The sequence below is a fragment of the Diorhabda sublineata genome, chromosome X, assembly GCF_026230105.1.
Source record: "Diorhabda sublineata isolate icDioSubl1.1 chromosome X, icDioSubl1.1, whole genome shotgun sequence".
NCBI lineage: Eukaryota > Metazoa > Arthropoda > Insecta > Coleoptera > Chrysomelidae > Diorhabda > Diorhabda sublineata.
This window is the reverse complement of record NC_079485.1, coordinates 40,602,949-40,624,944: the sequence shown is the minus strand read 5'-3', so window position 1 is coordinate 40,624,944 and position 21,996 is coordinate 40,602,949. Positions and strand designations below refer to the sequence as shown.

Here is a 21,996-nt window from a genome sequence, read left to right as displayed (position 1 = left end):
TATGAATAAATTGAATTATGATTTTCCACTTTTCAGGGAAAATGGATACACTGATGATATAGCTACACATTCAGTGATAGCTGGTTTGTGGTCATCTGTCTATTCGCTAGGTGAAGTCCTTGGTCCAGTTCTCGGAGGATCTCTTATGCAACATTACGATTTTTCCAATACCTGTGCTACATTTGCAGCACTGAATTTGATCGTAGGAGCATTAACAACACTATTTCTTATGAACAGAAAACAGCTATCATTTAAAGGAAATATTTTAAGTGTTTTTACAAAACCTGAGATTTATCAAAACGGTACTGCGGATATTATTATTGAAAAAGAGCAGAAGAGGACAGAGAATATTAAAACAAAATAATGAAAAAATTATTAAATGATACCCTAGTGCGAGTTTGTTTTAGTATTTATTTGTAAATTGGTATTTATTAAATGGCAGGAGAAAATATAAAAAAATTCTAATATTAGGATTTTTTGACGTTTGTTTTCAAACCAAAGTGAAATTTTCCTGATTTTTAAAAATGTATTACGATCATTTTGTTTGTCCTTAGATTTATCTAAACAATGAATTGTTAATACTGTCCTTTATTGCTTTACATTTTATTCCCGGAATAAACCATGTTAAGTATATAAGTACAATATTTTTTCAACATCACATGAAAATAAAAAAAAATATCGAGAGAGCCAGTCTATGAAAATATATATTTCTAATTACTGTGAATACATTATGATACTACTACCTGATTAATAATAAGATAAAAAACTATTTTGTTTTCTTTACAAATTGAAATTTCTACTTGCACGTCTATCAGTCGAAATAATAGTTTCTGGTTTTAAAGTCAGTTATTTGGCTGAGATAAAAGTGAAAACTTAGATTCAAATCTTTGCTGGGATCTCACTAATTAATATACGTATCTTGTGGATTTAGCTTTTAGTTATACTAAATTGCTATACTCATCAGATCATGCTAGAGATAAAGTAAACATTCAAAGGTCCCGTTGAAAGTCACTGTAGTGGCTAAAATAACTCCATCAGTGTATAACGCTGTATAGATAGTGAAATATTGAACTTTTCATACTCGATACGAGGCTCTCCACAATTTATAACAATTTTTTCAGTTGCTACTGTTCAATAAAAAATGTAAAATCTCCTTTATCAAACGTGTGATATACAATTGAAAGATAATTAACAAGTAATCAATTTTATTGACAATCTGTCAAAACTATTTTATTCTAAAACCAGCACATTGAAGAATTTGCCATTTGTATAACTATAAATATTCACTGGTTTTTCTTATTTGAAGCCGCGTTTTATTCTTCATCTAAAAATATTTAACGCTGACACTAAACCTACCAAGAATCCATACCAAGGTACGTAATATATAAGTTTCATTTTAGTTATCTTCTTTCATTACCCCGAAGATAGATCCAATATTCATTATTTGTCATTGAAATCATTAGAATACAAACCCTCTCCTCTAACGCTCATTATCAATAAATATCTCACACATTATTTGTGAATTTTTTTTCTTAATGATTTCTGAAAATATTTTAAAAAATATATTCTCAGTTGTACTAACTTTCAAAAATAAGTCATCAAACTCATAGATCCTAAAAATGGATTTTCATGTATTATATGGATATTAAAAAAAATTTATTCATATAGTAAATTATCATTTACAACATTTTCGAATATTAAAAGAGCACCTTCAATGTTTTGTATATATAGGTTAATGCTGAATAGTTTCTTTTCTATCCACAGGGAAAAATATACTTATCAGTGAATTAAGAAGCAATACGAGTAATATTAATAAACCATGTTTTGATATTTCTCAGTTAACGTGTAAATATTAGTTGTAATATATACCACAGCATAAAAATTTGCAATTGTTTTATTTGCTAAAATCACTTTAATCTCAACGTTCTACAAATAAATGAAGATACTTACTGTCGATAGAAGATGGAATAGTACACTGGAATATAGAATTAATTTTTTTTTTGAATATGATTTATTTTTTCCTTATCATTTCAAAAACTTACCAGAGAAATAACGATGATAATGTGTTCATTATAGAGTTTCGACTATTTTGTAGGTTACGTGGAACTGGTTAAATATAATAGAGGTTAACAATCAGGCAAATATCTAATTTATTGATAACTTTGTAACCGTTATGTTTACAGCTCATAGATTAGGCTTCTCAAGAGCGGTACAATGACGAATACGACAAGTTTTAAAATAAAAGCATAAGCAACATTCAAAAAATCAATATTTTCTAGTAAAATTGAAATTAAATCACAATTTTGACGAAATTATAAGGTTATTTAATTTTCTTAGATCCAGGACGTCTAGAGAAAAGTTTCTAATTAGTTGATTTTCCATTCCAAATTTTATTTTTTTAATAAATTCTATTGGTTATTGATATGGCCAATGACATTAGAGTGATGTATAGATTATTTGAGACAATACTTCGAAAATTACTTTCCAGAGCCGAAGTACCGAATGTGATTTAAAGAGAATTTAAAATCGAACTATGTACTTAGAAATCAATGATCCTCTCTTTTGTACTCCACTTACAAAGGAATGGAGTTCCACATCCGTTTCTTACTACGGTAAAGATAAAAAATCGCAGTTAACGTCATTAAGAAAAAAAGTTTTTGAACACGCGAAAACAACAGCGCACATTAATTCAGAAAAAATTTTAAACAGCGAACAGCATCAGCCAATAGAAAATGTACAATTTAAATAAGGCGTCTATTAAGAGCACGACTTTAGTATTTAGAACTGCTTATTATTTGGCCAAACAAGACCGATTATTATAATTTATTGCAATTGCAAGAATTAAATGGAACAATTTTGGCACCTGGTTTACGGTCCAGATATACCTGCACAAATATAATTAATCACATATCCAAAAATATGAAATTAAGAATTTGTTCAGAAATTATTAAAACAAATGGAAAGATTTCGATTCTCATTGATGAATCTACAACATTATATTTTTATAATTCGAAATAAATAAAATCAGCGAACCACGATTCCTTTTTTTTTTTGATTTAATAGAATTGTCCGATCAAACAGCAGCAACCATTACAGAATACCTTTTAAATAATTTGGAAAAGTATGGCTTCGACGAGAATTATTTGAAACAAAATTGAATTGCATTTACCATTGACGGAGCAATGTGTAATGTTAGGAAAAAGGTCAGGAGTGGCTACAAAATTATTGAATAAATTTCCAAAAATAATCACGTGGCACTGTTTAAATCATCGTCTGGAGCTCTCTGTTAACGATGCTGTCGCGGAAGTAAATGGTATTAACCATTTTCATATATTTTTGGATAAATTATATACCATTTATCATCAATCACCTAAAAATCAAAGCGAACTAGAATCATGCGCGGAAAATTTGGGAGAAGAAATTTAAAAAATAGGACGTCTTTTAGGAATAAGGTCGATAGCTAGTTCATTCAGAACTGTTAATGCAGTTTGGCAAAATTTAAAATCTCTTACTGAACATTTTCATCAAGCCGCAACTGATGAAACTCGTTCAAAAACTGATCAGAGTGTATACATTGGTCTAAAAAAATATATCATGTCTAAACAGTTTATAATTAACTTGGCATTAATTTATGACGTTTTGTATGAACTTTCCATCTTGTCTGAAGCGTTCGCTATTTGGAATCACTAAAAGACGTTAAAAAAGGAAACAAACGCATAGAAGCATCAGAGGCTGTTCAAGTGATGAAATTAGGAACATTAACTTTAACAGATAATAAAAAAATTACTATTATTAACAGAAATCAATTCCTTGTAAGTCTCATTAATAATATGACTAGAAGACTACATACAGAAAATGAAAATGCCCATTTTTTGCAAGATAAACAAAATGTTAACCCAGATTTTCTGGATACAATTCTTTTTACTGATGAGGCAACATTTACCAGACGAGGAATATATAATTATAAAAATAATCATTTGTGGGATTCTGAAAATCCATATGCTATGAGGGAAACACGTTTTCAGCACGAGTTTAAGGTTAACATTTGGTGTGGTGTAATATGTGGGTATTTAATAGGTCCTTTTGAACTACCAACCAATTTAAATGGACCTCTTTATTTAGATTTTCTTCAAGAACATTTACACGAATTACTAGAGGATATACCTCTCGCTTTAAGACAAAATATGTGGTTTTTGCACGACGGAGCACCACCACATTATGTTTTACAAGTTCGTCAATACTTAAACGAACAGTTTCCGCATCGATGTATTTGTCGTGGAAGTGAGTTTGCTTGGCCACCAAGAGGCCCTGATTTAAATCCTTTGGATTTTTCAATTTGGTCGCAAATGAAAGCATTAGTTTACAGAGAAAAAATTACTTCTCTTCCACAACTGCGACGGAAAATAGAAGAAGCCGCGGATGTAATTAAAAATAATAGACAAGGATTATTTGATTTCGAGTTTTCGACAATTCAATGGCTAATGTTGTTCAAAAGCAGTGTAAGAGAGGACATAGAAGCAAAATGTCCTCATTTAATTTGAAAACGTATTTGTTATAATAATTCGAGTTATTATTCGGTAAGTAGTATACTAGATATTACTGGATTCTAACCGATTTTGTTGAAGAAAATATTTAAGACTACGTAATATAAAATTTTCCTTGATAAACATATATTGCGGAATTACAGAGAAAGAATTGATTAATACATTAATTATATTCTATAAATATATTCCCTGATTTACAAAATCACTATCAGGTTTATTTACATTAAGAAATAAAAGAAATTGAATGTTATTTTCGGTATTGTTCAAAATAACATAAAGTTCCTAATTTTCAAAAATATTGTCACTGTTACTTATAAAAAAAACCACAATGTAATATATACTATTGTCTAAATAATTAGTTTTTATGATCACGTTCACTGTCGTTACAAAACTGAGCGAAGTAATCGGAAGAGAGAGGGATTCATTGGGTTCTGTGTGTTTTAGATGAGGATTATTATTTGGGGAAGGGATTTATTAGGTTTAGTACTGATATAGATTCCTCTGCATGGCTGGAGAAGAGTGAAAAGATGAATGAAATGCCCGACAAACAATCGAACGGTTTTTCGCCGAATGTAGGTAGGTGAGTAAAGCTACGACTGTATTATTTCCTATAGTCTGCCGCCATTTGGGTGATGAACCGGGAAGGAAAACCGAAGAAAACATACAACACCGACAATCGACGTGGTGGAATTTGTAGAGTTTTACCTAATGGTGATAGAGGAAATGCCAAGGAATGTAAGGTAGTTTTTTGGGAAGTCTTCGTATGCCGTCGCTCTTGGGTTTTGAGGAAAGGAGCTGTCTAATAGTGATCGAGAGGGTTAAAAAGGTGTTTTTGGCGATCATTAAGACGGGGCTCGGAAAGGGTGTTGGCAATATTTCGGTATCACTGGGGCTGCAATGCAAAGGCACTTCTATTGGTTGTACCTGAGAATGGATTTCTCGCAAGACAAGGTCTTTTTGAGGAGATGATCCGGTAAGGTGCAGTAGGGGTTTGCTCTATATTCGATTATGTAACGGATGGACAATTGAGAAAATGAGGTTTGATGTTATCTGGGGTGGAAGCAATTATTGCTGTATTGTCCGCATACAATTGGACCTTTTCCAAGGGGTGACGAGGGCTGAGATATCATACGTATAGATGTATAGAAGTATTGTACCTTGTGGAACGCCAATAAGGAAAATACATGATTGAGGTAAGCAATAACCGACTTGACACTAATGGAGCATCAGTAAGATATGAATAATATATCACTTTTATTATCGGATATAACAGTAAGTCAGCAACTTCCTAACGACTCCGACGTGCCAGACCTTAACGAAAGTCTTCTGGATGTCTATGAAAATGGCAGCTGCGCTGTGTTTTCGTTTCATGCTTTGAGAACATCGGCGATCTTGCTGAGTTTCTGAAAAGGCTGGTTCAGGGAAATTGACTGTGGGATGTGTGCCGTCAGCATCTTCTTATGGGAACCTATGTTGAATACACGCGACATAATTCATAATAAATCATATATGTGACAGGTGTCAGATCACTTAAAAATAGAAGTAATACTACCTACAAACAAAAAACAATAATGTCAAGCCGTGAATTTTTAACTGACATGCAATCGGTGTATCAACGATCCCTTATCATTCAAAATGTACTGGAGTTTTATTCCTCGGTGTGGAAAACATTTCTGATGATACGTTTTGAAAGAAATGCAAATAATGTTCACCATTTAATTGTCTGAATGAGATCGAGATTTGGATTTGTCTGGTAGCTGATTTCTGCTATTGTCTTCGATCAAGTCAGTTTGTTTGCGATTCAAAGCCAAATCTCTTCGCTCGTTGAAGATTCTCATACGACTTCTGTTGAATATATTGTCACTAATTATCAGCTTTTTGCTAAACCGTTTTTTTTTTGTATTTTTCCAACCTTGAAAAGTCAAAGACTTCCGAAAGCTGGCTATAGTGTAAGAGATTTTATATTATTTAATACTATCAGCTTTGTTTTATCACTTTGTTCCTCGCGAGGTTGTACGAGTAGGTGAATGGTGGATATGCGATTCGAAGCCTATTGCAATTAAACGTGTTTTATATCTGTTTATTGACACGTGACGGGTTTTCTTGTTTCTAAAGTTCGGTTAAGATCCATGCTGGTTTGATATCGAAATATTCCATTTCATCCTCTGTTGTATTCTGCTAATTAAACATTTCTGATGTATACGAAAATCTGTCAAGACCCATACTGGTGTGATATCGTTATATTTGCTGTGTAGACAAGTGCATTTGTGTTCCAAAAATAATCAATAAATTATTGGTTGACAATGAATTGAACTTAAAGAGATAACCGCTAAACGATAAACTTTTGTTTACAAAGACTTAATATCATAAAGAGGGTACACATTATTTCAGAATTTATCGTGTCTGGTGAATGAGTGCTTCCGGTGATCACCCATTTTTTTCAGTCTTGATGAGAAACGTGAGTATTTACTAATAGAATGTATTTACTAGCAGCAACACCTTAATAATTTATCCGAGAACTTATTTCCAGTTGCTTCCGTCATGACAGTTTTGTGTAATAACATTCTTTTATAATCTAATTTAACATTTATACTATATCAATTGTTTAATACGTACAATCAGTGTACTCAAAAATGAACGTTCTTCTATTTTCTCTGGGTTATTGAACATGCAAAGACATGCAGTTTATATGTCTTTGCCATAAAGTTTTACAAAGAAAGGAGTAATAATATCAGTATCATGTACATGCAATTGAAAAATAACATCATACAAACATATTATGTAGATAAATTAGAAATAAGTGACATATATCAAAAATCTTGTAAACAAAATGAAGCGAAGGAATTTAATGAGAATGGCAATGTTTAACTGCTAAGACGACAAAAAGAACATAAGAATTATCAATTCGATGTTCTTGACAACATTATATATCGTGGGAATGAAGCTACAAGATGTTTACATATATTTTAGAGGTAAATTTCAAGAGCTTGCCCATGTTTGACCTAAAAGTATCGACGCTACTGTGAGAAATCTTGGATAGAATATTTCTTTTTATGTTTCCACATCACTATACTCTATTTTTATGTACGACAGAATTCAAAAGCCTAGTATCTAATGCAACACTTGGTATGGTCATTTTAAATTTTACTTACTATAGAATAATGAACCTTTGTTAATACAATTTTTGGATCTTATATAATCATCAACTTTATTGAACACTAGAAAAAGATTTGGAGAGGCCAAAAGCCCAGGGCATTAAAGATATAAGTAACAAGTACCTTTTTCCAATAAAGGTTAGAATTTCTGTTTTATTGTCATTCCAAGAATCTCTTCCCGATAAACGTCACCAAAAATACGATTTTAGGTTTTTTCATTCAGTAAGGTGGTCCAAGGTGTCCAAGTTTAAGATAGATTAGTTTAATTGTAACAAGCAAGGTGTAGTGTGCGGTCTATTGGGAATTCTGATGTGACTATTGGAAAGGCTGCGTAAACGCCAAAAAAACAATCCTTTAACAATTAATAAAAAATATGAATATTTGATGTTTTTGAATCATTTACAAAGAAAAATTGATGTGAAATTGTTAATAACACAGTGAAATTAGTTAGTAGTACGCTTGGTGTTGGGAAATCTACGATTTACGGAGTTATTAAAGAAAAGGAAACCAAAATTTTCAATAGAAAATTATTAGGAAGACGTCAAAAGAAAGTGCATGCATTGTTTCTTAGCAAATACCTTCAGTAAAAAAAGTTCTTGCCACGGCTTGAGGTGATAAGGCTTACCCTTAAATGAGTCGCAGCATATTATAGAAACTTTTTGTTGGAAAAAGTATTCTAAAAAGTCTGTCATAATAGATAGAATCGATATAGTAGTATGGAAAAGAAATTACTGAAGGACTATCGAAAAAATGAGAAACAAAAAAAGAAATATATTTTATTCAAATGAAACAAGAATCAAAGAGGGACATATGCCATATAAATTTTGGCAAGATGAAACTGTTACAAATCAAAAACAGGAGTTTATAAATAATTTATCTACTAGTTTAAATACACTATCAGGAAAAAACCCCCGGCTTTCAGGCCAAAATTGAAAGCAACCTTAATTCTTGTAAGATGCTAAAATAAATAATAAAAACCCAGCATAAGGTCTCAATTTTCTCGTATTTACCATCAGGTTTTGTGTAGAAGAACATATCAATTACATTGCTTATTTTGATTAGATATTTTAATTATAGTCACTATAGTGAAACCCACAGTACCATCTAATTGATGTAATGATTAGTTTAAGGAAAAATGGATAAAGATTTGTTTACCCCAAAAAAATCTACTCCTAATGCAGATAACTATAGTTCAAGTACTTCTAACAAAATTAGTCTAACTCTTCCTAGAAGCAAATCCATGTCATCTGTTTCCCCTGATGCATTTACTGCTGCAGAAGTTAAAACAATCCGGGAGAGATTGCTAAGGTAAGTACAATTTTGAAATTAAACATGAACCAAAGAAATTATCAACAAACATATTGAGACAGACATTGGCCTTTTAAGGTTTCTCTTGGCGAAACGAGGATAAACAATAAATACGTAAGTTTATGCTGTTTTGTCTGCTTTGATTTTAATATCCAGCTAGTAAATTTATGTATTCAGTATGATAAGTTTTTGAAAAGAAAAAAGCAAACAATCTTCTCGAATTTCAGAGTATGATCATTAAATAAAAACATTCTATATTTTTCGTAACCACCGAGGTGCATATTCGCTACAATTAGATATTGGGTCTTAAATGCTTGCATTGCGGAAAAATCATACTCAATTTTAGATGAAAGTGTTCGGTTTTAAATGGAAATATCAAATTTCACTTTACTAGTGTAAGGATGCTTCCAAGCACTCCTTCCATTTTTAGGAAGTACGTTTCGAAATATTGGGATTGTTTTCAAATATATGTAACTTATTAAACCTTACTGGCCGATTATTCCATGAGTCAAGTCCTGAGTTTAGTGCCCAATACGAAGACCGTGGACAAGTCACTAAGAAGAAAAATTTCATACGAATTGAAGTTTGTACAAAATCTAACAAAAAAGGGGAAAGATTGTAAAATGAACTTTCACTGAAGGATTATGATTAGGGTGAACAAAAATGGGAGGATTCTTGATACGATCTATTTGAATTGGCACAGCCAATTAGCATTGCAATCCTCAAAAATAGCAAATGGAAAATACTGAAAAATTTACTAAGCAATAAGTATCATAGTTTATTGAAATTAGTTTAGGAGTGATTTCAATGAATTTTTCTCGGGAATTTTATTTTATAATCTCAGAACTGACTTGTTGCTAATCGTACTGATAACAATAATAATGAAACAATAAATGTTGAGCTCAGCAATGAGTTTATTATCAAAGAAATTTAATTCCGATATAGAACATTAACAAAAGTGTGTATTGAATTGATTCTATTCCATACATTTTGCATACAAATTTCTAGGACTTGATAACAATGATAATAATGTAAATTTTAAGTAATCGCAAAATACTTCGTAATAATATGGGGTTTTTTCCTAGGAAATAATCTTTATGTATAAGACGTGGCTCAGAAACATCCTTGAAATTGATATGTATATGAAGAACTCGTCTTCTTGAATGAATTATTTATTGCATAAATAATATTCAGTCTATACAAATAGTTATTAGGAATATGGAAAGCTTGAAATTTTTTTTGAATATTCGTTCAATTAAAGAACATGAAAAATATAATATAATATAGATAGGATTCTATTTTGTAAATAAGATAATTCTCTAATCTAATTTTTACTGATGGTTTGTAAATTTCTAATTTATATTATAGATTCCTATATCAATGTAATAAGCTTAAAAAGGCAAAACAAAAATCATTATATGAAACTTTGTTTTTCGAAACTCTGTTTAATATACCCTTATCCAATTCCAACTTATTTTAAAAAAGACTATTTCATTTTTAGATTAAATCCACGTATGACAACATCAACTTTAAGAAACTTGAACAAATTTCAAATAATGACTCTAATATCTCTCGCTCTGGTGGATTTTATGAGTTTTTGTTCAATGTCTATAATGGCTCCATTTTTTCCAAATGAAGCTTATAAAAAGGGAATGTCGGACTCAATGACCGGATTTGTTTTTAGTTTTTATGCTCTAGTCATGTTTTTATCGTCTCCAGTCTTTGGAAAAATTGTAAGTTTAAAATATATATGCCGCGCCGTGATATTCTGAAAGTTTCTGAAACGTTTAGAATGAAGATAATGTCACGTATAATGTTTAAACATTTTTCAGCTGCCAATATTTGGAGCGAAATTTTTATTCATACTTGGTATATTTGTAGCAGCCATATGCAATATATTATTTGGGTAAGTAGCTTTTATTTTAATTTTTAGGTGTATAGAATTCTTCGAATTGGAAGCGTATTTATTTCACTGAAGAAAGAACGCCTGAAGCTGGACCTCCCCTAATATCAGCAAATGTCAGAGCACGACTGCAGATTTCTGGAGGTTATTTGGACTATGAAAATCACCAGTGATATAGGAAGAAAATATGCGCAATTAAATTAGACATCGGTTTTTAGATTTTGTTTCAAAATCCTTTCCGTAAATTTCTTCGTTAAATCTCTTTATTTTCTAGAATCGAAAATAGATGAAACTTAACTTTTGTTAAGTTGCAATTTCATTCAGTGAAATTGCAAATTGTGATGAGGGAATCTGATATGGGTGTTACTAACATAATTTCTCTTACTCCACAGATCGAGATTTTGGAATATATTTTATTGCCATTACTGCATATACGTAGTAGATTGGAATCGGATAGAATTCATTAACTATTTTTTAGGTTATTGGAATATATTGAAACATATACCCTTTTTACCACTCTATGTATATTAATAAGAGGATTCGAGGCTTTAGGTGCCAGCGCTTTCTCAACTGCTAGTTATATCTTTGTGGTTAATTATTTTCCAAATAATATTGGATCAGTGATAGTAAGTACTCAGATACAAATATTGAAATCTTGAATAAATTCAATCGAAATAACTAAACTATGACAATATTTATAACTTATAATGAATATAGGGTGTGAAAATGCAATTAATGAATTTATATAGCAGCAATTACTCATGCTGCAGTTATTTTAACTTTAAGCGATTTGAAATTTGAACCTGTTCCGGTTTGCCAGTCCACTACTATAATCGCTTTAGTGAAATCGTGTCGGCCGCGAAAAGTGGATCCTAAACAAAGCATTAGCATTAAGTTTCTTTATGTTGAAAATATGAAATATGGTCTATGGTCAAATACGAAGAATGGTAGAGACGTCCGTCCTTTCACCTCAAAAATGTGCAAATAAAAACATCTGAAAAATGAGCCAACGGCTTTACTTTTCATCATGACAATCCCCCATGCTACATTACATTTGATTCGCCGATTATACCTTCTCAATTGGAGGAATACCATTCCTTGAATTGAGAAGGTCACGCCAGAGCAGTTGGGAATAGCCTTCCTGTCCAAAGACTGTTCGATAATGTGACTGAGAGTCTAATAAAACCGGTAGTTATAATAAAACATTAGAACTGAATGAAGTATCCATGACGAAATTATCAACTGGAATATTTGTATATGCAAACCTCATTTAGTTTCAGTTGCAGATTAATTGGAGAAATGAAATGCACAATAAATAATCGAATATTTCTCATTATTTTCGAGAAAATCACACTGCCAATTTGAGTGACAAACTTTGGCGTAAAGTTTACTTGCACAACTTGTTCAGTATCGTTAATTGGAACAGGATCCGTCTTAAATTATTATTATTACTTTTTAAGCGGTGATGTTGGAAAATACTGGAAGGACTAAAAGTAGTTCTTAAAAACGTTATTTTTAATACGGTTTATCAATATTTTAATTTAGCAGTGCTACTAATTATTGTCCATTTAATATTTGTAGGGTATATTGGAGACGTTTGTGGGATTAGGAATGAGTATTGGTCCAGCTATAGGAGGCATATTGTATTCGGTATGTACGAAGAAATCTTCAAAAATTTTTAATATTTTTACTTTGTCGTAGGTAGAAAAATGTGTTTTTTAGATAATCTTCTATAATATATCTATAATTATTATGTAGTTTCAAATATATAAAGAAAAGTTAAAAGAGTACAGATCAATGTTTAGTGACTAACAAATATTCACCTGCCGCGAAACTTATTTAAATGAGGATTGTATTTCCAATGTTATTTTCTAGATAGCTTGGTGGATTTAGTGTACCTTTTTATACTTTGGGAATTGCAATGGTTATTATAGCGTTTATAAATATGTTACTTATACCAAATGTCGAAGGTGAGATTACAATTTTATGATATAAATTAAAATACCAAAAAGTTAAAAAACCATAATTTCATTATCAAATACCCTTACCCCAGTATGTCATATAAAGAACGTTTTCTACTAATACTATTATAGTTATTGTTACAGAAACATGAAATATTATTCCTGGAAGATCTATAGTACTTAGAATCCTCAATCCTTTCATAAAGTTCTCATACTGTCATTAACATTGTAATAATTAATTGTTATACTATTAAAATGGCCGGATGAAAATGAAGCGACTGAAGACAAAAAAATAGTTTAGTAGAGTCGTTAGATTAAGTAATCACATCAAAATCTAGAACGTCATTTTATTATACTCGTCTATTAATATTGATATGATGAGTATTGGAATTCATTATAATCATAAATAAAAATTTTTCTACAAATAAAACGAGATATTTTCTTTTTTTAAGACTGTGATACCGTAACGAACAAGACAACATCCATGATTAACTTGATACAAATTCCAGCCGTAGTAATTACAGGACTCGTTGTTGTCGTCGTCTCCAGTGTTTGGGCATTTTTAGATCCTACACTAGAACCGCATTTGAGAGATGTAAGTATCAATAAAATAAATATTGGTTATTGATTCCATGAAATAATACGTCACTAAATTATATTTTCATTTTATACAGTGAAGTTAATTATACAGAGTGAGCCTTAAGTGTGAAGAAACTACTCCAGAAATGTTGGCACTTTTTTGAGGAATTTGTAATATTGTCGATTGCTGGATTAATATACTTTATAAATCTTCAATTTTCTGTGAATATAATTGATTTTGAAAGTATCTTGTATGCAATAATATTAAGAGTATCTCATAAATAGTCATCTGATGGTGCAAGGTCTGGACTAAATGCTGGTTGTGATAGGACTTTCGACAGGGCAAGGACCTGTTTACACACCTCTACTTGATGGTTCGCTTGAATGTCGTTTAATTCGTGAGGCTCTTTTCGACAAATTTTATAGATCTTACCTAATCATTTTAAATGACGATGTAAGGTATCTTTAGGAGGTCCAATTAAGTCCCATAATCGGCGAGTACAGATACTAGATTGGTTTTCTACTGCTTCCCTTGTAACCTCAACTTCCCACGCAGGTGGACGATCTGAGTGCGAACGATATTCAGGTCTCAAATATCCACTATTAAAACGATTAAACCAACTTCTGTCTTCTCCTTCAATTTCACATGTTTGCCTTGATGCTACGACTGTTCTAAACTTTTGTTTTTTATAATGTCTTAATCGACAAAAAACAAAAACTCTATGACTGAGTGAAAGTGAAGGTAATTCGACTGCTTTATTTCACAAATAGGTAAAGTAAGAAGCTTCAATTAAATGGAAATTGTTTAACTGGGAGTATCTGGGGACCGTTGTGATTAGAGTGTAAATTTTAGTGCTTTAAAATGTGAAATTTATTTTTTACAACATATTTGTATCTACGAATCAATGAAATATTTATTAGAAACGCAATAATTGCTAATTACTAATTATTATTCTTTTAGTTCAACTTGAGCCCAGAAAAAATCGGTCTAATATTTCTTCTATTTTCTGCATTGTATGGAGTATCAAGCCCAGCATGGGGTTGGATAGCCGATAAAGTAAGCCACCATTGGTTTATGATGGTTGCCGGATTATTTATGTGCACATTAGGACTATTATTGTTGGGACCATCTCCTATTATTCCAGGATTATCTCCGTAAGTAAAACCAATATTTTTTTACTAGCATCTAACCTATCGCTGTATAATTTTCTTATTCTAAAAAGAACAATTAAAAATTAAAAAAAGCCAAAAGCATTTTATAACCAGAAATAATACTTCATTTAATAGAAATAAGAGTGCAGCACATATTTGCAAGAAATCATACAAATACATTTATAAATTATAAGACGATATTGTTTTTAAATCTGTGATATTGGATAAAAAATGTTCGTCACTAATAATTACAAAAAACTATAGATTTTGATTTACCCAATCCTAGTCTTAGTTATTATATAGCGTCCTGACCAAACTTTGCAGAGAAAGTAGTTGTGCGGTGTAAGCAGTCTACCCATTCACGGATATTTCCCATTAGACGTCTTGTCCACTGTTCTTTTGAGTTTTTATCTTTTTCAAAAGTTAAAATTTTTTTAAAAGCCAGCTTAATTGAAAGAAAGTTATGAATATTAGATAAAAAGGCAGTTATTGTCGTTCTCGTCGAGTTAATAGAAAAGTCTTTAAATTCGAGAGACATTCACTTCGTTGCCATAGAAAATCTTGTATGTTGAATTATCTAATATTAATATAAGCTAGATATTTTTCCACAGAAACTTGTGGCTGGATTTAGTTGCTTTATCAATTCTGGGAGTCTCCGTGGCTTTAGCTCTAATGCCAACATTTTTGGGTATCTTAACTTCTGCCACGTAAGTATGAATTCTTAAAATAATGTCCAAATAAATTAAACACATTTCTATCGATATTAAAATAAGTAATTATCTTATAATTTTCCAACCAGAAATGCAGGTTATCCAGATTCTTTAGTAACATATAGTGTAGTAGCTGGTATATGGTCCTGCATGTATTCTTTAGGTGAAGTTATAGGACCAGCACTCGGTGGTTTTCTTTTGGAAAAATATGGTTTCCCAATTAGTTCAACTGTAATGGCGATACTCACCTTCTCTTTGGTAAGCATTATCCGATTAAACTGTAGTTTGAAATTTATTACACAATCACGGAATGAATTTTAATTATTAGTTTAATAATTCTATTATTTATCAACCGGTATTTCTCGCAGCACTTATGCTGCAGTTAACAATTTCATTTAAAGGCGTCAGTATCAATTATAATGAACACACAAGCCGAGAATAATTTCTGATTGGAGAAGTATGTACTTATCTATCCTTTTTAGATTCAACTTTTTAGCTCAATATATCTAGTAGGTATTATTTAAGAAAAAATTTACGACTTTGTTCAATCATATTCTTGACAAGACGTTAAAACTCACAAAGAATCAAAGCTGATTTATAACTCGACTATCCTATCCTAGCATAGCACTTTTAATATGGGTGAACTAAAAATAAAGATAAATAAGTGTCTGGATATCTAGAGACAGAAAACTTTTTTCCCTCTAGGGTTATGAAAAGAAAAGAGTTTAGACTGCTATTCAAATATCCTTCTCATAAAATTTTGAGCACTTTTTACATTCAAAATAATGATAGCTTCAGCTTGTTTAGTTAAATAATGAATTTCTTAATCTCAAAACAAAATGTTATGATGCCCGAGGCGTCCAAAAACTTTAGATAATTTTAAACTTCGTTTACGATTAAACAATAGGTTTTTCTAATAAAAATAAAATTAAAGACAAACTTTACAGATTTCTTTATTTATATTAAAAAACCAAATAGTTGAGCGAACTTCTCAATCGGCGAAATTGCTAATAGTAACAAACAAAGAGGTTTTACCGTACAACCAACACCGACAGAAACGTAAAACGAAGTGAAGACAAAGAGAGAGACTGGAAAAAAGTGACAGATCTTGAACTAACGTAACGAACGCGATCAGTTCTTACTTTTAAAAACGATCCTCATATTTCAATAAAGGATTGTTATTGAACTAATTTGAACTACACTCCATAGAACTAATATAGAATAGAAATTTAACGGTTTCTGTGCTAAACAAACCTCACAATCCTCCGAAACCTTTAATATTAATATTAATAAATTATATTTCCTATCAATTTCAGGCAATCTTAACAAGTGTCTTTTTTATCATTAAAACTTCAGTTTGTTCTGAGGACGAGAGCAATCCAGATAGTGGTATCAGTGAATCCTGGAGAAGTTCTAATATTAGTTTCTCTAATGAACTTACTCCACTTCTGTTATCGCCTCTCTCCTCTAATTTTCAGCACAATAAGAAGCAGTATTATACACAAAATGAGCGAAGCTGTGATGTAAGTATTTATTATTTTGTTTCTTCATTTTAAGCACAAATAGCTAATCTCCATTGATAATATTCCAAAAACTAAAGTTATTCGTTATTCTTAATAAATTAACTTAACAGATTTTAAAATAAATTCTAAAGTTATTTGGAACTTCAACATACATAATTCATTAAATATCATAGGTAATACCAAAAACTCATTTATTATTGTATGAGTTCAAAGCTTCTAACATGTCCTAAACTCTGCTTAAAGTAAAGTGAGTCATACTCTAGGTTGACTACAGATCTTGTATTAGCTCTACTCCATATTGATAAATTATAAATATAATTAAATCAATCGATACTGTTGGTTATAATTATTACAAATCAATCGGCTAGATTTTTATTGGATTTAAATAAGGAGATCAAAAAAACTTTGCCTTTTCTTATCTTTCAAATTTTCTTTTGGTGAAGTTGACTACTCAGTCTAAAGTAAAGTCATAAAACATCAAAAAAATACCAAAAAAGTTAACTTTACTATAGTAAATACATGGTATCGTAATGTATTATGCATTCAAGTTCCCATCAACCAATTCAGAGGTGTAGCTAATGCTTGAGTTGAGAGTAGAGGTTCCCAGATAACGTTATTAAGCATTAGTTAACTGGTACATAAGCAGCAGTTATTCAGACTGAGAATACTCAGTTGAAGTCCAGCTGCTTTGAATGATTTTTCCAAGACTAAGAAGTTTCCGATACTTTTTCATTCTCAAGCTGTGGTGATTCATACATCGCAATTTCTTCTCATGGGGAATCTGGCGAATTGTTGTGGTTGAAACTCAAAATGATGCAGTATCAATCGGGAAGGTTTGTTTGTTTGTTTGTTGGTTGATGAAATTTGATTCAGGGTATTTAAGCATAGACCTGTTTGTTGTTGTTTTGGCGTTGTAATAAATGATTTTAATAAAGAGATTTGAGTTTGAATATTTATGTACATTTATTTTAATTTTAGTTGGAGCTTTACCCTAATTTAATGGAACCAAGGTCTGGATTGTCTGTAACATATACAGGAAAAGGCTCATCTGAAATTTGATATTTATGTTGATTTTTATATTTTTATTCATATAATCAATCAATAACTTTTTACTTGATCATATATATTGTTTAAATAAATGTTTTAATACCATATGCTTTTTTACTTGATTTTCAGAATTAATCTTATTTTAAAAAATTTAGAATCATAATAGTCAGAGCGTTGTTTCTGGTCTATAAAAATTACATTATTTCCATATTTTGCAGACGATAGAAAATAATATTTATATGTGATTAATAGACAGTGTTGGAAAAGTAGCGATGCTATAGTAGTTACGTTGTCTTTTAGGTGAAGGGAAGCTCCGTTACTTTACAAACAAGTGTAGATATAGCGCGCTATCTTCTAGATAGAAGAAGCTGTATAGATCCACATTGATATAATGTAAAATTACTACCTGGATAAATTGTAGTAGCTTATTAGCTACAATGTCCAAACAAGTATTTTATTTAAAATAATAGTGTCTTGAAAAGTGCAAAATTTGGAATGTGAATATTTAAAAAGCGATCACTTATGTTCAGACAATTTGAAGGAACAGGTATGCAACACAATTTTCAGTTCTGAATACAGAATCGTTTTAAAAATAGTACATAAAAATAATTGAATAATTCTTGGTATTGTTAAAAGCATAGATATTCTCTAATAGTTTCTGATTGTATTTTGATGTGTTTTATAAATAATAAATCCTTTATTCAGGTACCGTTAGGTGTAGGTCTTTCATTTTATTCCACAATTTAGGCATATATAACATTATTGCCGCTTCTTTTAATATTGGTATTATTTGTTAACTTTTCGTCTACCACATTGTTAATATATTTTATTTATTTCCTGCTATTTTGATTTGTTTTTGTATAAGATTATTATGGTTTTACTTGTCAGTGATACTATTGTAATTATGCTTGGTTTTCAACGAAAGTGATCTATATGATTCAATTTGTATAAAAACCAAACTAATATCTGTTCTTACATTGACTGTAGATGTTATTTGTATTTGTTGATACTAAATCTGTTGTTTGCAGATAGATTAACATTTTATTGCATTCATTTATCATATTTTCATTGATATCTTTCATTTTACGACTTGTACAAAGAAATGACATCAGGCTCTCACATCCCGTTGTTTTGAACAATTTCTTAACCTGCTTGTTAACGCTAAACGTATTTACAGATATTCTACAGAATACACCTTGTATCTGCGATATTGAATTTCGTTTTTGGCATATTCTACTTCTCGTTTTATGAGATGCAAAAGATGAGCTGGCATCGGAAAGATGACGAAGTATAAGACGGTCCTGTAATCAAGCTTAAATCAGCAGACAATTTTTGTGTAGGTTAAATGATCTAATGTTAAATGACAATTGACAGTCTATGCATAGCGCACAAGGCAGTTGATCACATTTAGTGAATTACTAGTTACATAACCCCATATTAGTATTCAATTTAATCGAAGATTTTTAAAATGCATTTTCGAAAATTATTGACTAGTCGTGCTATAAGAACTTGCAATAGGAGAAATGCTCATTATGGTGAACACTCCGTTCAATCCACCTATAACGATCTTCCTCAGCCCAGTGGAAGTTGGCAAACCCATTATGATACTAACCAACGCAAGTATAATACCCATTTAGCTGTTGGGGTAGGTGTTTTAACTGGAACTATCATTTTTGGAAAAGCAGCTGGATTTTTGGAGTTCTACAATGAGTTTCCTGAACGTCCAGCAGTTATTGCATCTTATAAGTAAAAGCATTTTAGCAAATGTATGTCTAGTAAATTATAAATAGTATTCTGTTTATTTAATAAATATAAGTTATTGTTTGAGTTGTACTTTTTTTGAATATCATACTTTTAGTACATTAGATATTAATCCCATTTTAGGTATATATGTGAGAATGGAAATGATTGAAACAATGAAGTTTTTTAAAAATGGATTCAAATGGTATATAAAGCTCATGTTGCTTTGACTATCTATTTATATAGTAATGTATAAAGCATTAAACATATTCATAGTAATTTCGCTGAATTTCAAATAAATAATATTTATTATATAATTTAAAATAATGAAAAAATAAGTACTAAGAGACTACTCATTTCATCTTCTGTGATGATGTCATAAGTCAATTCCTTCTAACTTAAAAAAATATGTGTTATTCAGTTGCTACAAATTATCTGGGATAAAAATCAATGATTAAATGTGGTAAAAATAAATCCAATTATATAAAGCATTTGTATAATTGATATAGAGTAACTAAAAATTTTTAAAATGTGTCACTTCATAAACCATCATTTTGTCAATATCGAGGGATCAATATTTTAATTATTAACAAAGTGTTTCAAGTTCTTTTCAGATTCTTTAAATCAAGCTACTACATGCATTGAAAAAATATACTTATTTCTATATTACCTTGCTTGTCAGGAGCATAAGATATAACTATTTAACTGTCTTTGATGTGGTTGGCAGGTACAAGGTAGATTATCAATTTTATAAATCCATTAATGATGTGTGAAAATGAGATCAAATTACTTCCTCAATGAAATCAATAAATAAACACAGTGCTAATGAAATTGTAATTTATTTTTTATTTATACAGTAATACAATATGTACAGATATTTAAAAAATTCACTTCCAGTTGATCCGTATAAAACTAAAGATAGCTAACCTTTTTAAAATAGAAAAAATAATCCTAATTTATGTAAGGGCAAAATATACTTGCACCATTTAAAAAAAATTGCTAGATTTGTGCTCAATACATCATAATTTGTAACAATATCAATGGTTTTTATATTACCTAATATTCATTCATATTCAATTTTTTTTTCTTAATTTAAGTGAAATTTTAAAGAAACCAGAATTTTGTAAAATTATTTAGTATTTATTAATTACTATGAGGTATAATCAATTTAAATTACTTTTCTACTAACATTTTTGCATCAAATTTCTTTAAATCAATCCATTTTTTGTTTTATGATTGTTGTCTGTTAGGTATGGCAACAAATAAAAAAGTAAGTAAGTAAGGATGGGATAGTAGGGAGATGCATGGACTCATATAGAAGATAGATTACCTACATGAAGCAGATTTAAAACAATGGAAGTGTTGAAAGAATGTACAATTTAAAAATTTGTATTTTAGACTTTTTCATTTGAAACTAAATTCAAATTTAAAAACTTAACAAATGATAAATTATTTCGAAGGAAAAACAATAAAGATATATAAATTTAAACCAATGGAAGTTGTAGTGAAAATGCAAATCTTGAAAAATTATAGTCAGTAGAAACCAAATCCAAATTTAAAATCTCTCAACGATAAATTCTTTGAAAAAAAGAGCAATGATAGATAAATTATTTTTATTCAAATAACTTTCATGTATGACTATATTAATTTCTTTGGTTTTGAAAACTAATATTTATAATTAAAGATATAATGTATATATATTAGGGTGGGCCGAAAATTTTTTTTATTACTCTTAATGCTATACCGAAAAAAACTCTCTATTATGTGCTATCAAAATGCAACAAAGAAAAAAAATATATACCTAACGCCCAGCTAGCGCAACACATTTGAAATTTCGAAATTTCACTAAAATCATAAGTTTTTGTAATTATTTATTAAACATCTTAATAGCTTAATAGTTTTTTTCGGTATAGCATCAAGAAAAAAAATAAAAAAATTTTCGGCCCACCCTAATATATATATATAATATACTAATATACTAGTTTGGCAAATATATATTATTTAATGAAAAAACTAGATATCATCAGAAAGATACACAATAAAACTTTTTCACTAGTTCACTGTTTCCTAGTCTTCATTTCTTCATTGCAGCTTATTATGATTGTTTGATTTAACATACGGCAAAGTATGAAGTGAAGCCTAATTTTTGATACAATATCAACACCTTCATACAATTGAAACTAATTGGTAAACATCCTCCCACGAATTACCAGATAGGTTCGGCAGTAAACTAAATTTCTAGTTTGTCTTGACTGTAAAACACTGAAGAATGATTGTAATTTTTTTTAAATTCAATATTCTGCTCAAATATAACAAAACGATTACTATGTTGAAGTGTTTAGTCTATCTATAAGACAACTCATCAAAATCGAAA

General features: G+C 30.2%; 3 protein-coding genes across 5 annotated transcripts in view; 2 read left to right on the top strand and 1 right to left on the bottom strand.

The window, feature by feature from the left end:
• The window catches only part of LOC130451630 (MFS-type transporter SLC18B1-like), a 36,648-nt gene extending 34,651 nt beyond the window's left edge, over positions 1 to 1,997 (top strand). Inside the window, exon 10 of one of the 2 annotated variants that reach the window (XM_056790770.1) lies at positions 37 to 1,997. In XM_056790770.1, coding sequence (XP_056646748.1) covers positions 37 to 364 — 328 coding nt within the window. In that variant the 3' untranslated portion in view covers positions 365 to 1,997. The remainder of the gene's footprint in view (positions 1 to 36) is intronic. The other variant, XM_056790771.1, reaches the window with a different exon arrangement.
• LOC130451629 (uncharacterized) overlaps positions 1 to 2,131 on the bottom strand; it is a 64,160-nt gene extending 62,029 nt beyond the window's left edge. Inside the window, exons 1-2 of the mRNA XM_056790769.1 lie at positions 2,043 to 2,131; positions 1,951 to 1,975 (exon numbers count right to left, since the gene is read on the bottom strand). The gene's annotated coding sequence lies outside the window, so the exon portion shown is untranslated. The remainder of the gene's footprint in view (positions 1 to 1,950; positions 1,976 to 2,042) is intronic.
• A 2,396-nt stretch (positions 2,132 to 4,527) lies between these two features.
• LOC130450792 (MFS-type transporter SLC18B1-like) lies at positions 4,528 to 17,987 on the top strand. Of its 2 annotated transcripts, none has more exons than XM_056789420.1 (13): positions 4,528 to 4,577; positions 8,824 to 9,007; positions 10,509 to 10,740; positions 10,840 to 10,913; positions 11,389 to 11,536; positions 12,492 to 12,560; positions 12,790 to 12,880; positions 13,324 to 13,466; positions 14,412 to 14,605; positions 15,214 to 15,309; positions 15,402 to 15,570; positions 16,629 to 16,835; positions 17,814 to 17,981. In XM_056789420.1, the coding sequence occupies exons 2-13, from the start codon at positions 8,835 to 8,837 to the stop codon at positions 17,892 to 17,894; spliced, it is 1,677 nt and encodes a 558-aa protein (XP_056645398.1). In that variant the 5' UTR covers positions 4,528 to 4,577; positions 8,824 to 8,834; the 3' UTR covers positions 17,895 to 17,981. The 2 variants fall into 2 exon arrangements, with proteins under 2 accessions (XP_056645398.1, XP_056645399.1); XM_056789421.1 differs by lacking the exon at positions 4,528 to 4,577 and adding an exon at positions 6,600 to 7,002 and having other exon boundaries at positions 17,814 to 17,987.
• The last annotated feature ends 4,009 nt before the right edge of the window (positions 17,988 to 21,996 follow it).

What these genes read in the sequence shown, in the direction of transcription:
- LOC130450792 (XM_056789421.1), top strand. Translation starts at nt 8,835, where the DNA reads ATGGATAAAGATTTGTTTACCCCAAAAAAATCTACTCCTAATGCAGAT. An exon ending in ACTTATACCAAATGTCGAAG is followed by an intron (nt 12,881 to 13,323) that starts GTGAGATTACAA and finishes TCTTTTTTTAAG; the next exon opens with ACTGTGATACCGTAACGAAC. An exon ending in GGTATCTTAACTTCTGCCAC is followed by an intron (nt 15,310 to 15,401) that starts GTAAGTATGAAT and finishes TTTTCCAACCAG; the next exon opens with AAATGCAGGTTATCCAGATT.